The sequence below is a fragment of the Balaenoptera musculus genome, chromosome 11, assembly GCF_009873245.2.
Source record: "Balaenoptera musculus isolate JJ_BM4_2016_0621 chromosome 11, mBalMus1.pri.v3, whole genome shotgun sequence".
NCBI classification, from domain to species: Eukaryota; Metazoa; Chordata; class Mammalia; order Artiodactyla; family Balaenopteridae; genus Balaenoptera; species Balaenoptera musculus.
In genome coordinates, this window is record NC_045795.1 from 97,153,817 (window position 1) to 97,171,575 (window position 17,759).

At 44.2% G+C, this 17,759-nt stretch overlaps 1 protein-coding gene across 4 annotated transcripts in view; it reads left to right on the forward strand.

Annotated features, from left to right (window-relative positions):
* IRAK2 (interleukin 1 receptor associated kinase 2) overlaps positions 1 to 17,759 on the forward strand; it is a 66,508-nt gene that overhangs the window by 44,230 nt on the left and 4,519 nt on the right. For all 4 annotated transcript variants that reach the window (XM_036869384.1, XM_036869383.1, XM_036869385.1 and 1 more), the window contains exons 7-11: positions 1,755 to 1,869; positions 3,395 to 3,504; positions 5,517 to 5,712; positions 8,967 to 9,029; positions 16,925 to 17,125. In XM_036869384.1, coding sequence (XP_036725279.1) covers positions 1,755 to 1,869; positions 3,395 to 3,504; positions 5,517 to 5,712; positions 8,967 to 9,029; positions 16,925 to 17,125 — 685 coding nt within the window. The remainder of the gene's footprint in view (positions 1 to 1,754; positions 1,870 to 3,394; positions 3,505 to 5,516; positions 5,713 to 8,966; positions 9,030 to 16,924; positions 17,126 to 17,759) is intronic.

Below are 17,759 nucleotides of genomic sequence, written 5' to 3' on the forward strand. Positions count from 1 at the left end.
GCACCGCAACAAAGAGTAGCCCCCACTCGCCGCAATTAGAGAAAGCCCGCGTACAGCAGTGAAGGCCCACCGCAGCCAAAAATAAAATAAATAAAATAAATAAATTAAAAAAAAAAAAAAAAAAAAAAAGAAGTCATCCTCAGACCTGCATTTTACAGATGAGGAAACTGAGGCTGGAGAAGTAAAGTGAGTCTCCCCATCACAGAGCTTGGTAGGGGGGACTGGGAAATAGAGGGGGAGGACATTTGGATACCTGGACACTTATCTTGGCTCTGCCGTCATTGCCTGATGGATTGAACACGCACATACTGGACCCCTGCAATGTGCTGGACACCAGCTGTCATTCAACCTGGCAAGTCACTGTCTGAGTTCCTCTGCCAGTGTGTAGCCTTGGGCAGTGTGTGATGATTGTGGAGTATTTTAAGAAATAAAGAAAATTATAAAGAGGAAAATAGAAATCACCAATTTTCCGTAGCACCTATAAGTAACTACTACGGTATTCAGATTTTGATATATTTTCTTTAATCCTTTCTCTCTTCACACATATGCATGACTACACACGCACGCACGCGCGTGCACACGCACATATATACACACGTACTTATCCACACACACACGCACACTTAATGGAAGCGGGAAATCTGATTCCCTTTCCACCTTGGTGTAGTGCCTTCCTGGAGTCGGTAGTCACTCCTTCATTCATGGATTTGGCAAACGTGAGTCGTCAGTCAGGGCCTTTCTTTGTTCTAGGTAGTGCAGACATGAAGAATACACAGCCCCTGCCTTGGGGAAGTTTATGGTCCAGTGGGGAGAGTGAAGTGTAAATAACTCTACTGAGTGTGAAAATTGTGCAGTAGGATGGCCTGGGGGGAGTGGAGGGGGGCTAAGGGATCAGGCAGGAGGCCGTTGCAACAGTGCTGGGGAGAGTTCATTGGGGTCAGACCCAAGGCAGAGGAGGGGAGAATGAAGGGGGTGTATTGAACGCTATTTATGACAGTAAGTGGTGACTAATTAGATGGGGGAGGTAAGGAGGTTTCTAGGAAACTGGATGGATGGTGGTGCCCTTGCTTGAGAAAATAACTGTGGGCAGAGAAGCAGGTTTGGAACTTGTTGAGTCTAGGTTGTTCACCTGGAACATTGGGATGCAATTTGACAGTCAGTTCTGGTGTGTGGGATGTGCCTGGAGATGAGAGATTTGGGGGCGTTCCTCAGAGAGGTGAGAGATTCCTGGTGGAGAAGCTTATAAAACAATATAATGAGCCCAACCAGGGAGATTCAAGTTTCAGGGGAAGGCAAAGGAGGAGGGTCTTAGTGGAAAAGGCCAAGAAAGGGCAGTCAGAGAGGTAGGGGGAGGGTCAAGAGGGAACAGTGACTGGGAACCCACCAGAAGAGGATTTCGGGGAAGAACCCAAGTCCTGGGAGTCAAACAGACCTGCTATCTGGTCCTGGCTTCAGTGTTTGCTAGTTGTGACCTTGGGCAAGTTCCTTAACCTCTAAGCCTCTGTTTCTGGAAGACGGGTGGTTAGGGTGTCATGTACTTTGAGTTACCTGATTTTAAGCTCCTTGAGGGCATGCAGTTGTCATCTCTACCCTGTTGCTGGGCTCTCAGGGTTTAGAGCATTTAGTACCTGGGAGGTTACTGGTGGCCTCAGGGGGTGGAGATGGCAGAAGAGGTTTAGGAGGTAGGAAATGGAGCAGTCTTTGATTATTCTTTCTGTCTGACTCCTCATCCCTGTACTGATGTCTGATTTCAGATGCTGCCACCCCAATGTCTTACCTCTGCTGGGCCTCTGCACTGGAAAACAGTTTTACAGCTTGATTTACCCGTACATGGCAAATGGTTCTTTACAGGACAGACTCCAGGGTCAGGTAAGGGGCTCGGTCATGGTCAAAGAACAGGATTAGGCGGTACCCAGTTGGAGAATCAAGGGTTGAGGACTTTTAGGAGTCCAGAGGGGAAAGGGGCCTTCGAGAGACCCTTCGAGAAGAGAAGGTGGGCCAAGATAGATAAGATGTGGCTAAACATCTTCAGGTAAAAACCTATTTAAAACGTTTTTTGACAAGAGGCATTTAAGTCAAGAGCAAGACAAAGGTACCCCATAGTGCTATATTATTCAACATTGTTCTGAAGGTACTAGCCAATGCAATAGGACAAGAAGAAGAATTAACAGAGTATGGAAAGTGGAGGCAAATTTTTATTAAAAAATGCTATTCTAATTAATTCCTATTTGCTCGTGAATTTATGGAATATTTCTGGAAAGATACAAGAAGCTGGTACCTTGACTGCCTCTGGGGAGAACTATGTAGATGGAGCATAGGTTGGGAGAGAAACTTTTACTCCACACCCTTTTGACCTTTTTCAGGTCATACTATATGAGTGCTGTATCTATTAAAATTACCATTTTTAAGACAAGCCTCCTTCCCATAAAATCCTCAAACAGAGGGTAAAAAGTCATTCTGCAACAGAATTATTGCTTCCCTTGGCAGGGACCAGACAAAGCAGTTATTCATGGTATAATAATGATTGGTAGCTTTGCTGAACTCTCACTGTGTGCAAGACACCTTGGTAATGGCTTTACACATCTCCTTTGGACCTTGCCACAGCCCTGGAGGTTTCCCCCATTTTCAAAAAGAGGAGTCTCTGGCACAGAGAGGCAAAGTGACTTACCCAAAGGAACACAGCTGACACGTATCAGGGCTAGAGTTTAAACTGGGTTTGTGTGGCTCCAGATTCCAGAGTTTTTTAGAAGAAATCCATTAGCAAGGCCAGTTCTTAGAGGATGTGGGACCTAAGAGACGACCTAAAAAATAAGAGGTGATTTTGCTTGGACATTCAGTGGCAGGTAGGGGAAGGTAGGGGACTTTAGACCACCGATAATCCCCATCACCTCTTGTGAGATCTCCCCAAATACTTATAAAATCAGCCCATGTGCTTGGTGTGCCAACACAGGCTCCCTAGCTCCTCTCCCAACCAGCCCCTCCTAGAGAAGAATTCCAGAGCTGCCACATGATAGTCATGATAAAAATAACTTCTGTTTTTTGAGCACCCACTGTGTAACAGGCACTATGCTAGGGGCATACCATTCACTCCTTTGAATCCTTACAACAACCCTAAAGCATAGGGATTAACATTTCTATTTTATATCTGAAGAAGCAGAGGCTCAGAGACGTTGAGTGTCTTTTCCGAAGTCACACAGCTAGTGCATGTCTGAGCTGGGATTTATACCTAGATGTGTCTGATGTCAAAACTGGTACCCTGCCAGTAAACCATGCTGGCCGAGCCCTGTTACAGAGGACATGAGGGCTGGAGGAGAGACAGGAGCCGAGGACCCTGCCATTGGGACTTTACAAAGGCATATGTGTGAGTGTTTTCTCCTCCTTTTCTTTCTCTTAGGGTGGCTCGGACCCCCTCCCCTGGCCCCAGCGTGTCATCATCTGCTCAGGGCTGCTTCATGCCGTGGAGCATCTGCATGGCCTGGAGATCATCCATGGCAACGTCAAGAGGTGAGAGAGGTGGGCTGGGCCCCGCCCAGGGCTGGGCTACAGGGATGAGATGGCGCACACTCCTGGGTCCCATTCCTCTCCCTCTGTCTCTCTTCTCTTTCACTTTCTCTCCCTTCCTTGCCTCTCTTGGGGCTCTTCTTTCTTTGTTATACCCTTGAACATCAGTGTTTCTGGGTTGTACTCTGTCTCTAATTGCTGTCAGCATGAACTGCCTGTCTCCACGTTTGTCTTTCCCTAACAAAGAAAGGTATTTCCCCCAAAAGCTTGTTGGTATTTCCCCAACAAGCCCTCCATTCCCCTGCTGTATTTCACTTCCCCTCCAGCAGCTGGTCTGGATCAGGTCCTTGAGCTGTGGGCCATGTCTGCCAGGCTCCCTGGGCTTTGGAGCTCCTTGCTCAGGGTCTTTGCGGAGACCCGTTCTTTTTTTTTTTTTTTTAATTAATTAATTAATTTTTGGCTGCGTTGGGTCTTTGTTGCTGCACGCGGGCTTTCTCTGGTTGCGGCGAGCGGGGGCTACTCTTCGTTGCGGCGAGCGGGGGCTCCTCATTGTGGTGGCTTCTCTTGTTGCGGAGCACGGGCTCTAGGAGCGAGGGCTTCAGTAGTTGTGGCATGCAGGCTCAGTAGTTGTGGCTCGTGGGCTCAGTAGTTGTCGCTTGCGGGCTCTAGAGCACAGGCTCAGTGGTTGTGGCTCACGGGCTCAGTTGCTCCGCGGCATGTGGGATCTTCCCGGACCAGGGCTCGAACCCGTGTCCCCTGCATTGGCAGGCGGATTCTTAACCACTGCGCCACCAGGGAAGTCCTGGAGACCCGTTCTTGCTTGTGCATCTGTTGTCACAGATACTGTGATGCAAGTTAGGTGTGTACCCCAGCATATCAGTAACGTGCTCCCAACACTGGAAGCGCAGAGAGGGATTCCAGAAGATCTGGCAAAACTGACCTCGAAACCGTAGAATTCATACTTCCCCAAAGTTCTCTCCCCATTTGGCAAGTGGAAGCCCTTTCCTCTTTTCTCCCCCCTGATTTTTACTTGATTGCACAAACAATTGTAATAGCAAGAAAGGAAATGAAAGGGCAAGTGGTCATCCTGGCCCTGCTGCCCTCCCTCACCAGCTGGCCGCCATTTTTCTGGGTTTTTTCCAGCCCCTGCCCACGCAGACATCTCAGCCCTAAGATAGCACCGTTACCTGTTTACCAATTCATATTCTCTTTTTCCCCATGATTTAAACATGGTAAACGTTTCCCCACATTGCCTGTCATCATTTTTCATGACTTCTTAGTCTTTCATTGAAGATATTTGCCCATAATTTACATAACAACTCCTAATAGTGGATATTGGAATTGGCGTCTACTTTTTATGACAAAACCAAAGGCTTTATTGAAAGGGGGCGCTTGAGCGGAGAGCAGCAGGGTAAGGGAACCTAGGAGAACTGCTCTCTGTGTCTACTTTTTAAAAACCATTTGGGGTTAGTCTGAATATTTCTATACTTGAACCTTAGTTTTTAAAAATTTTTAATTTTTCCTTTGGAGTACTTTCTGAGAGTGTTCATTCCCACGGTCCAAGAATATTTTTATTGCTCTTCTTATTCCCCATGATCTGGGCAGGTTCAGTCCCAAAGGATGCTGACATTTAGACTTGAGTCAGCTGGGCCAGAGCTGGGGTTTGGAGCAGCTTCTGAAGAGATGGAGGCGGCACAGCCTCTGGGCTTGGCAGGCTGAGGTTGATCCGGGCTGACATCCATGGGGATCAGGCTGGCTGCACCTCTCTGGCCACCAAATGCCATTTCTGGGGCAGCAGGACTAATCTTAGCTTCATCCCCATTTGCTGGTGGAGGTGGGCTCCCAATCCCCACCCCCCATCAGGACTGGCTTATAAACTTGTTGAGGGAGGGTCTTTAGTGACCCTAACTTGCTGGCACTGCTCACTACTAAGCTGTTTTCCGAAAGGATCTCCATGGCAACCTCTTCTTGTCTACCTCAGAACAGGAGGGTTCTCTCTGCCTTCTTTCCCACAGCTCCAATGTTTTGCTAGACCAAAACTTCACCCCCAAGCTGGCTCATTCGATGGTTCACTGGTGTCCTGTCAACAAAAAGTCAAAATACACTGCGATGAAGACCTGCCTTTTCCAGGCCTCCGCTGCATATCTTCCAGAAGATTTCATCAGGGTGGGACAGCTGACAAAGCGAGTGGACATATTCGGCTGTGGAATAGTAAGAGCTTCCCTCTCTGTTCAGATCTGGGCCTGTACACATTTGTCCTTCCCATGGCTCCTTTGTAAGCAAATAATAGAGGCTCTTAGAAATGTTCCACCAAGTACAGCAGGGGTTGGCAAACTATGGCACACAGGTCAGAACCAGCCCAATGGCCTATTTTCTATGGCCTATAATTAAGACTAGTTTTTACATTTATAAAAGATTGAATAATAACAGCAACAACAACAATCAAAAGAATATGTGACAGAGATTGTTTGTGGCTCACAAAACCTAAAATATTTACTATCTAGCCTGTTACAGAAAAAGTCTGCCAACCCTTGAAGTAAAGGCCCCCTGCCCCATGGGTGTCCAGATTCCAATAGGCTACAGATACCTCCTGACTTCCCTGATTCGCATCCAGCCAGCCATCTAATTATCTATCCAATTGTCTGTTCTTGTTTGTTCATCCGTCTGTTTTGTCCATCTGTCCATCCATCCATCAGTCCAGTTATTATCCAACCATTCATCCAACAGCTACCCATCCATTCAGTATCTATCTACCCATCCAACCTCTGTCCTTGTCACCACTGCTGTCCATCAGTACTGTGTGTCAGGCACTCGAAATGTAAATGTAACTAAAACACAATCCCTCCCCCAGGAGTTCATGGTCTGAGTGTAGCAGTCTCCACAGAACACCAATTCCCTGAGATCTCAATAGGTTTGATGTGTTTAAAGGGTTTTGATGTGTTTAAATAGGTTTGAGAAATGCTGGGTTGAGCAAGGTTAAGCAGGAAAAAAAAGAAGTTACCACAAAATTAACAAGAGCCTTTCATATGGTAAATAGCCTTTAATCTGGTAATTGTGAATTCACCACCACCCAGCAATGGTATGCAGTGTTTCCCAAATTCCCTTGACTATGGAACCTCGTTTTCTTAGTATCTCGAAGCATCAGAGACCCATGGATCCCAGTCTGGGAAATGCTGGCTGAGAAAAGTGACGGTCGCTGGTTGACCTCTGCCAGGAGCCAACAGCTGCATCTTGGACCTTGCCTTCTCTCTTCCTCTCCAGCCTTAAACTCTACACGGCCTCTCTTTGACTACAGTCTGTCCATCTGCCTCTCGCACTAATGCCCGTCCTCTGAACCACTTTCTGCCCTCAGCCCAGCCTCCACATACCAGATTCTGCTTCCCTCTGTCTCCCAGCCCATCGGCCCTTCTGGTTTACTTGTCCCCAAATTCCCTCCCGCCTCCCCCTCCTCGCCCCCATCAGCCCCACTGCGAGGGGCTCAGTGAAGCTCAGCAGGGCCAGCCCAAGCTCCTGCTCCTTTAAGAACCAGTGGAACTGAACCCCAAGGCTGCCAGGCACTTATAGGGTAGAGCTTAAGAGCATGGGTTTGAGTCCCAGCTCAGTAACTTTCAGCTGTGTGATCTAGGGTGTCATCTGTAACTCTGGGCCTCAGTTTTGTCCTCTGGAAAATGGGGGTATTCATACATATGGAGATTAATAAGATAACATGTATAAACTGGTTAGCAGAGTATGTTGCATAGGTCAACATGATTATTATTATTGTGGTTATCGTTATTATTCCTACCTTCACACCCTCACTCCTGATTTCTGTTTACTCTTGACTTTTTAACTCAGCTCCTGATGTAACAATTGACTTTCCTATTCACTCATTCTTTCATTCAGTGAGTGCCTACTGGCTCCCTTCAGTCTTTTTCTCAGCCCTACCACTGATGGATGGTATGATTTTGAACTTTGGTTCTTGTTGTGGGGAACACTGCATTTCTCTGTGTTTTTTTTTTCTTAATTTATTTTTTCATTGGGGTTGATTTACCCCAATGTAAAAGTATAGTTGATTTACAGCGTTATGGTCATTTCTGCTGTACAGCACAGTGACTCAGTTATACACATATATACATTCTTTTTTATATTCTTTTCCATTGTGGTTTATCCCAGAATATTGAATATAGTTCTCCGTGCTATACCGTAGTAGGTCAGTGTTCTTTTTGATGAGCGCTAAGTAACCTCTGTAAAAGGCCTGGCACAGGGCCTGCCATGTGGAAGAGGCAGAGGAAATGTCTGTCTATTTATTTCCTCTTATTCTTCCCTCCTGCCTTGGCAGGACCCCAGCCGGAGTCCCTTTTCCATGGGCTCCTCTGCCAGCTGCAGGGGTGCCCTCTGCTGCCCCCTCCTGGCCACTTCCAGTCTGTTAGTAACCCTGCAGGCCCTTTCTGGGTGGAGGAGTTCTTGGCAGTAATGTGACCTTATTCTGACTTTGAGAGAAGTTGTGTTAGGGAGATTTGACACTAAGATGGAGTACCCACTGCCTCATATTTACAACCACTAGATCACCATGTACCACATTAGGATACAGGCTCAGATGCGGCATGCGGGATCTTAGTTCCCTGACCAGGGATCGAACCCGCACCCCCCTGCAGTGGAAGCGCTGAGTCTTAACCACTGGACCGCCAGGGAAGTCCCCAGATTTTAGTTTCTTGCCCAAATATCACCAAAGCATGTAAGGAACAGAGTCAGAATTTGAACCCAGGCCTGTCTGACTCTGGACCCCTTAGCCAGTGTGCTGTTAAATCTCTGCTGAATTTCTGTTCAAAGCAGGTTTCCTATTTTTTAAGATACAAATCACGGTTTTGTCAATTTTGTGGTGGTTTACACTGGCTCAGGGCTGTGCTCCTTTCTTAAATGGATGTATTAATGAACAAATAATGTAAATAAAGGCCTGTGGATGAAACGTGCTATGGATATTGCCGAGATTTTCTGTCTAGAATAGGTGTCTGCACGTGGATTCCTCCTTTTCTTGAGATTAACATAGCAGTGCCTGCTTACCATTTCTGATGGGTTTTAAATGAAAATATCTTTAGTATATACAGTGTGTGTATGTATACGTATGTGTGTATACAGATAGATGTATATATGTATATCTATATAGAGAGAGGTGTGTGTGTGTGTGTGTGTGTGTATCTATCTATCTATCTGATGGTAATACACACACATTTGGTTTTCATCCTCCCTACCTTGCTATCAATTAACTTAAACCTTCTCCTAGTAGCTGGGTGGTGTGTTTAGTTGGAGGAGGTGTTTAGTGATAATCCCACGTTCCAGATTTTGGGCAAGTGTCTGTGCTGGCAGATGGCAGAGCCAGGCCTGGAGCTCAGAATTTGTTCCTGAGAAGAAACTTCTTTCTTGGCCAGAAGCTCCTGTGTGAACTTGTGCCTGTGTGTGTGACCCGTGCTAACTCTGTGTTCTCACAGGTGTTAGCTGAGGTCCTCACTGGCATCCCTGCGATGGACAAGGACCGGAGCCCAGTTTACTTGGTAAGGGAACCAGTCACTTCTTTCTCACAGCTATGAGGGGTCAAGGGGTGGGGAGGGCAGGGGCCTCCACTGTACCCATTTTACAGATGCTAACGAGGCCTCAGTCCAGGGTTTGATTTGTACCTGTGCAAAGTAGCTGTAACCTTCCCCCCCTCACCATCCAGGCAACAATTACTTTTTCATGATAAGAAAGTTTAGAATGTTTAGGGGAAATCCATGTCTCCTCTCTGCATGTCAGGCAATCATATAGAGTTTGTCTTTATTTTTTTAATTTTTTGGCCGCGTCATGCAGCATGTGGGATCTTAGTTCCCCAACCAGGGATCGAACCCATGCCCCCTACAGCGGAAGCCCGGAGTCTTAACCGCTGGACCTCCAGGGAAGTCCTAGGGTTTGTCTTTAAATTGGTGAAAGTTAATTTCAGCCCTTTTAGGTTTCTATAATAAAAACAATAATTTCCATTTTGTAGGTTTATAAGAACTGTCATTCAAATATACGTGTGCATGTGTATAGTGTCATTTCAAAAATATAACAACACGGCCCAACTCTGTGTTTGGCACTTTACATGTATTATCTTTCTAAGTCATCTCAATCCCCATGAGATTGATAAAGTCATTTTGTTCACCTACAGGTGAGGAGAGCAGGCTCTGAGGTTTGCTTGGGATCTCAGCTTTACTAAGTATCAGAGTTGAGATTCTGAGTCACATCTGCTGGACTGCAGATCCTGAGTTCTTAACCCCAACGCTCTCCTGACTGTTTAATTCTCAAGATAGTCCAACCATATGGATTTATCATCATTATTACCATCCCCATTTTACAGATGAGAAAACTAAGGCCAAGGTGAAGAGACTTATCTTATGACCCCCAGCGAGATGGTGGAGCTGGGATTTGAACCCATGTTTTCTGCAGAGCCCTGACCCCTGTGCAAGCCCTAATCCTCTTCACTAATTTGAGAGGGGAGCACTTTTCTGACTTGATGTTGAGGCCGTTGGAGCAGCTGGCTTTTTTGTGACTAGGCTCCAAAGGCATCCCCTTCACCCTGGGGTGGGAAGCTGAAGACCTCCCCTATACGCGGCCAGTCACGACCTGCCCCTTTGCTGAATTCCCAGAACTCTGCCCCTTTTGGGCATCAGGCCCCCGGTACTGCAGAGAGGTCAGTTTGGTCAGCTCAGATGTGGTTCGGGGCAGTTTGGGACAATTTCTCATATTCTGACAGTTTTCTTCAGATGTATTACCCAGCACTCCTGTGGGGCTCCCTGGGTGAATGTCACAGGGGAAGCAGCCTTTGGAGACACTTAGGTGAAACTTTCCAGAAGGCTTTTTTGGTAAATGGTTTCTAAAAACATGGAGGAAATAATTTTTTTAAATCTAGTTTCTTTCTCTTCTTCTGGACCCAAATAGGGTCTCCCATCATCCCTTGTTGTGGTACTTATAATTCATTGTGCAAATAATTAAAATTCGAGTCAGAGATGAAAGCTGCAGCCGAGTGTGGTCCAGGGTGGGAGGAGCCGGCCTCTCCTCCACGCTCGGGAGTGTTCATGGCTGCAGTGTTTCTGGAGGCCATTGGGTGGTTTCCATCAAAATCCTCTGATGCAGCAATTTTATTTGTACGCTAGGGAAACGCATACAAGTAAGGAAAGACAGAGGGACGAAGCTGTTCGTTGTAGCACTAGTTATGGTCGTGAAGCATTGCTAACAAGTGAAATATCTATCAATTGGGAGACGGTTAAAAAAATGACGATATGATCGTACACACCATGGAATACCATGAAGTTATTTATAAAAAAAGCTTTATGAGTATGTTTGTAAATACTTATAATGAGGATAAAGTGTATAATATGATAAATGTTGACATTGGTGCTTATCTTTGAAATCGTCACCAAATCAAGATAATGAGCATGCCCACTACCCCAGAAGTTACCTTTTCTCATTTGTCACCCTCCTGTCACCCCTCCCCACCCTGCCATCCCCCGCAGCCATTGGTCTGCTTTCTGTCACTGTACAACTGTACAAAAGTTTCTGTTTTCTGGAGTTTCCTGTAAAGGAAACCGTAGAGAGTGTGTTTGCCCTTTTATTGTCTGGCCTTTCCCACTCAGCATAGTTTTTGTGAGATGCACCCATGCTCTGTGTGTGTGTGTTGGGAGTTCATTTCTTTAGATGCCAAATGGTGCTGTAGTGTGTGGATGTGCCCCCATTTGTCCATTCACCTGTTGACAACGTGTAGGGTGTTTCCAGCGTTTGACCAGTACAAATAAAGCTGCTGGTACCTTTGTGTGGGGATCTCAGTGTGGACGTATGCACTTATTTCTGTCAAGGTGTAATTCACACTTTTGAGGTACACAAAAATGGTATGAGTTTTGACAAATGTAGACGGTCGGGTAACCACCACCACAGTCAAGATATGGAATATTTATTTCATTCCAGAAAATTCCCTCACGTCCCTTTATAGTCAATCCCCTTTCCCCCCTTCCAGCCCCTGGCAACTCCTGATCTAGTTTCTGTCTGTGTAGTTCCGTCTCTTCTGGAGCGTCATGTAAGTGGAATCATAGAGCGTGTGCCTGTTCGTTTCGCGCTCCTTCCACTTAGCGTGCTGCCTTTGAGATTCATCCATGTTGTATGTGTCAGTGGTTGATTCCTTGTACTGCTGGGGAATACTCCGTCGCATGGATGTCCGACCATTTGTTTGTCCGTTGATCAGTTTCTAGACATCTGGGTTGTTTCCAGGTTTTGGCAATTCTGAATAAAGCTGACATAAACATTCTTATTTTAGAAAAAACAAAACAAGAAAGACATATATGTTCTGACAGGGAGATATCTGCAGTGAGAAAAAAGCAAGTTCAAAAACAGTATATATAGTGTGATCCCGTCTTTGGTGATAAATAGATGAATGAATTTACAAATTGTAGCTTATATTTTCTTATTTATCTGGGGCTAATAATAGTACCTACCTGATAGGGTTTAGTGAAGATTAAATAATATGTGAAGTACCTAAAACAGTGACTAGAACATAGTAAGCACTCTGTGTGGTGGCTATTATTATTACTACTCTTATTTTAATAGCTCTTAGGAGATTGCTTGCAATTATTATAATTATTGTATATAACTAAAGTGATTATAACTGTGGACTTTTATAGCAGAAACTCTAGAAAAGTATAATCCAGACTATTAGCAAGGGTTGCCTTTGGAGAGTTGAAATAAGGGGAAGGGTTAACTTTTGCCCTAAAACTTCAACTGCTTCTATTTTAGTTTTTAACAACAACAAAAAAAGTTTTTAATAATATTGTTGATTTTGAATAATTTCTCTTTAATTAAAATGTTTAATTCAAGTAATCTGCATACTTGGCTTAGAAAACGTAACAGCACCTAGCAACTACTCCAGGCCTCTTTCCCTGGCCTGCCCTCAGGGACGCCCACTTCCTTAAAAAGCCCTTTTTATTGTGGACAATTTCAAACATACACAAAAGTCAAGGAAAGAATATAAGGAATCTCCATTCATCCATCCCATCAGTTATCAACAGCATGCTTTTCTTATTTCTTTTGCATCCCCCAAACCACTTTTGTCTGTGTATTTTCAAGCAAATCCCAGATATTGTTATTTCACCCATAGAATTTAGTTTTCTTAATTACTTATTATCATTTAATACCCATTTCATATTTAGATGTCCCAAATTGTCTCAAAAATTGCTTTTTAAAGTTGGTTCACTTGAAACCAGATGCAAGCAAGGTGACGTGTTTCTGAAGACTTTGGTTCTCTCACTGCGCCCCTCCCCCCCTTTCTTTCTGCCTGGCATTGCATTTTTGCATAAAGTGGGTCACTTCTGTGGTAGACTCACATGCTGGATTTTTCTGATTGCATCTTGTTGTATCCTTAACTTGTTTCTCTGTTGCCCCTGTTTCCTGTGCCCTGGTTGTCAGCCCTTGAGACTTGATTAGAATCATGGTCTAGGTGGTTCTGTGTACTTTATTTTGTATCATAGCCTGAGGAGTGCGGCAGACTGCCCTCCTTTAGTACTAAGCTTCATCAGGGTTCAGGTGGAGTTGCTGAGTCCCTCCATTGCTAAGTTCCCCGTCACTCTGCCTCCGAGTGTTCTTGATGGAGGACGGCATCTCGTGATGGCCGTTACTGGGTGAGACCCAGGATTTCATGGGCGGTAGTCAAGTGGGGAGCGTCTTCTTACACCGTTCTTTCAGGGCAATCACTCTGCACAGTTTCTCATTTGTTTCAGATGATGGTAACCTCCATATCCGTAAATAATACGCTTCTATTCTTATTTACAGATTTGTCAACTTTAAATACCATTACACTTTTAAAATAAATTTTATTTATTTATTTATTTATTTTTGGCTGCGTTGGGTCTTCTTTGCTGCATGTGGGTTTTCTCTAGTTGCAGTGAGCAGGGGCTACTCTTAGTTGCGGTGCCCGGGCTTCTCATTGCGGTGGCTTCTCTTGTTGCAGAGCACGGCCTCTAGGCATGCAGGCTTCAGTAGTTGTGACATGCGGGCTCAGTAGTTGTGGCTCATAGGCTCTAGAGTGCAGGCTCAGTAGTTGTGGCGCACGGGCTTAGTTGCTCCGCGGCACGTGGGATCTTCCCGGACCAGGGCTTGAACCCGTGTCCCCTGCATTGGCAGGTGGATTCTTAACCACTGTGCCACCAGGGATGTCCCACCATTACACTTTTTAAAAAGATAAACATTTAAAAAGGCAGAGCTCACATGAAAGAATTGTGCAAAAGGGCATTTAAAAATGAACCCCTTGCCAGTTTTAGGTTTTCAGTCTCCAGGTATTGAATTACTGATGGTGTCAGGTGTCTAGGTATTTTTTGGATCCTTAGACAGCCCATTTTCTCAATTGGGAAACTGAGGCAGAGTGGGGACTATTTTGTTTTGTTTTTGAAGCAAATATCACAACCCATGTCTGATAATCTCTGATAATATTTTACTCTGAATTATAACTGTATTTGTATACAAAGCTGTATGGAGCAATAAAAATTTAGTTTTACATTTAATGAATCACTTCTATTAAAAATAATAAAATTACACAAAAAAGAAGAAACTTAACCAGAAAATAAATTGGCTTGTACAATATGTGAAAACATTTGTGAGGAACTTACTCTCTGCCAGGTACTGTTCTTGGTGTTGGGGATACAAAGTTAAAGTTCCTGCCCTCCTGGAGCTTTCATTCTTCTTTTAAAATTTTATTTATTTATTTATTTATTTATTTATTTATTTATGTATGTATGGCTGTGTTGGGTCTTCGTTTCTGTGCGAGGGCTTTCTCTAGTTGCGGCAAGCGGGGGCCACTCTTCATCGCGGTGCACGGGCTTCTCACTATCGCGGCCTCTCTTGTTGCGGAGCACAGGCTCCAGACGCGCAGGCTCAATAATTGTGGCTCACGGGCCCAGCTGCTCCGCGGCATGTGGGATCCTCCCAGACCAGGACTCGAACCCGTGTCCCGTGCATTGGCAGGCAGATTCTCAACCACTGCGCCACCAGGGAAGCCCTGGAGCTTTCATTCTAGGGGAGGAGAACAAAGGATATTTAAGTAAATGAAAATATGTGTAATTCCAGGCCAGTGGTAAGTGCTATGAAGAAATGTGAAGTAATGTTAGGGGACAGAGTGAAAGAGTTGGGGGAGGGCTGTTTTAGGTTAGGGAAAGCTTCTTGGTGTAGGTAACACCAGAGCAGAGACCCAAATGAAGGGAGGGACCAGGACATGATAAAGCTCAAGGGAGGGGCATTCTAGACAGAGGGAAGAACAAGTGCAAAGGCCCTGAGGCAGGATGAGCTTAGGGGCTTCCAAGATAGAAGGAGGAGACAGAGTGGCTGAGTACAGTGAGCTAGAAGGACAGAGGGAGGAGAGGAGATGGGATAGGTCTGCAGGGGCCAGATTGTCACAAAATCTGGGGTTTCTGAAGGCCATAGTTAACAGATGGGGACGAATTATAGGAGGTCAGGAACTGTTGATGTTAAAAACAAACACACAGGGCTTTCCTGGTAGCGCAGTGGTTAAGAATCCACCTGCCAACGCAGGGGACACGTATTTGAGCCCTGGTCCGGGAAGATCCCACATGCCGCGGAGCAACTAAGCCCATGCGCCACAACTACTGAGCCTGCGCTGTAGAGCCCGCGATCCCAACTACTGAAGCCCGTGCGCCTAGAGCCCATGCTCTGCAACAAGAGAAGCCACCGCAGTGAGAAGCCCACACAAGACAAGGAATAGAAGCCCCCGCTCGCCGCAACTAGAGAAAGCCCGCACGCAGCAACGAAGACCCAACGCAGCCAAAAATAAATAAATAAAATAAGTAAATTTATTAAAAACACACACACACACAAAAAAAACCATTTTATTTTTCCAAATATAAATGCAAAACAGGCTTGTAGAACATTTAGTAAATATAGGAAAATATAGAAAAGAAAATAGAAATCATTCTTGGAGATGACTACTGTTAATATTTTATACCCTGCCCCCTGGTATTTATTCTATGCATGTATATATACATACAGTTTATATTATTTATATTTAAATATATATTTATATTTTATATTATTTATAACATGGATTTTCAATTTTTGCATTTTATATAGCATGAAGTATTATACAATATTTTTATGTAATGCATGTAGCATATAACATATAAAGTGTATTGAAATATTTCTGTATAAATATTTTATATAGTTATTTAAAGTATTATATATTATATATTTGTACGTTATATATAGTTATATAAAATGTTTTATATAGTTATATGTGTAACCATATAAAATACTGTATATTCATGAAATATCATTACAAATATGTATATATATAAAACATATTGTTTAAAGTATACAATATTTTATATATAAATATGTATATATGTAGAATATACATGGAAAATTTATATATAAATGTTACAGTGTTTACATAAATATACCACAAACATAAAAAAATACATATGTTTCATATTTTTTAACATCTCATATGTTAATATATGATAGATTAATGTACTATATACTATATCAATCAGTATTATACATAATTATATTACATATTAATTTCCTATATTTAATATATTTAATCAGTACAAGTAATATATTTGTAACCTATTTATATAAGTAGGTTTATATTTATATAAGTTGCAAATAAGTAAATATATACATGTGCAATGTAATATGTAACATACAATTTGTACTCTACAAATATACTTATATAGTAATATATTTATTATTATTTATACAGCATATCTTCTGTTTTAGGAATAGTTCAGATTTCTGCTTTCTAAGTAGCATAAAATGTTGTAACATGTAAATACAAAATTTAAAATATAAAAATATACATAATATTATATATAGTACATCTCCTATTAAATATACATGGGTCAGAATCCTACATCCTAAAATGTTTATTTTATATCATGAGAGATTTTTCCTGTAAATGTTAATAAGATGAATTATTGGTGTAAGTAAAGTGCTCAGCACGTAGTAAGTACTATATAAATGATAGCTATTATTACTATTTATTATTATCACTAATAGACTATTGAATGTTGATTCTGTGTCAAGTATCACACTTTATCACACTTTATGCTTTAGATGCACTATGTCATTTAATTTTTGTGTTAGTCCTATTATCCCCATTTTCCTGATGAAGCAACCGAAGGCCTAGAAAGGTTAAGCCCCTGCCTGACGGGGCTTACGAGTGTGGTATGGGATGCCCTGTACGTGGGGGGAATTTAACAATTCTCCACTTCTTGGCTGTTTTACTTGTTCCTGGGATCCTTGCAATCATTTTTGACAACACTGTTGGGTTTCTGAGCATTGCCGCTCTGGTGCAATCCTGGAGGCGGGTGGGGCACGGGTGGTTAGAATCCACACCCCTGCAGCTCACACGGGGGTGTTTCCACTCTTCTTCCCACAGAAGGATTTACTCCTCAGTGAAATTCCCAGCAGCACCACATGGCTCTGCTCCAGGAAGACAGGTGTGGAGAAAGTGATGGCCAAGGAGATCTGCCAGAAGTACCTGGAGAAAAGAGCAGGGAGGCTGCCGGAGGCCTGCGCCGAGGCCTTGGCCACGGCCGCCTGCCTCTGCCTGCGGAGGCGCAGCGCCAGCCTGGCGGAGGTGAGCCTAACGTTCAGCCTTCCCCCAGCGATGAGCCCTGTCCTGCGTCCGCAGGGCCTCACTTCCCCGGCTGCATGAGTCTGCTTTACCAGGGGCTCTGTCACGATCCCTTTACCGATGCCTTTACCGAGAAGTGATTTCATACATCAGGGCCATATTTGTTTGCAAACAGCAGTATCTGCTGGAGCTCACAGCAGCCAAACTGGAGTCTGGTCCTGAGGGTGCCCAGGACCACACCCTCGGATATAACAGAAGTCCGTCTGCTTTCTCTGAACCGGCTTTATTCCTCCTCCTCTCTGTAGGCCCCTTCTCATTCCCTCCATCCTCTTGGTCAGGGGATACAGCCGTATTCATTTACATGTCATAGTTCTGTCTTCACTGAGCGGCCCAATTCCAGCCTCTTAGTGAGAGAAACTGATTGGCTTAGCTAGGGTCAGGTGTCTACCTGTTGGCCAATCAGGTAAGGTGGGGGGTCCAGTATATAAACCCGGTGGCCAGGGGGTCAAGCCTGGAAGGTGGAAGGGCCAGGTTCCAGAGAAGGGGATCATTCCTTAGCCCATGGACTAGGCAGACATCAACCACCACAGAGGATAAAATATTTTCCTATGGACAGGATATGTAGAGGGGGTTTCCA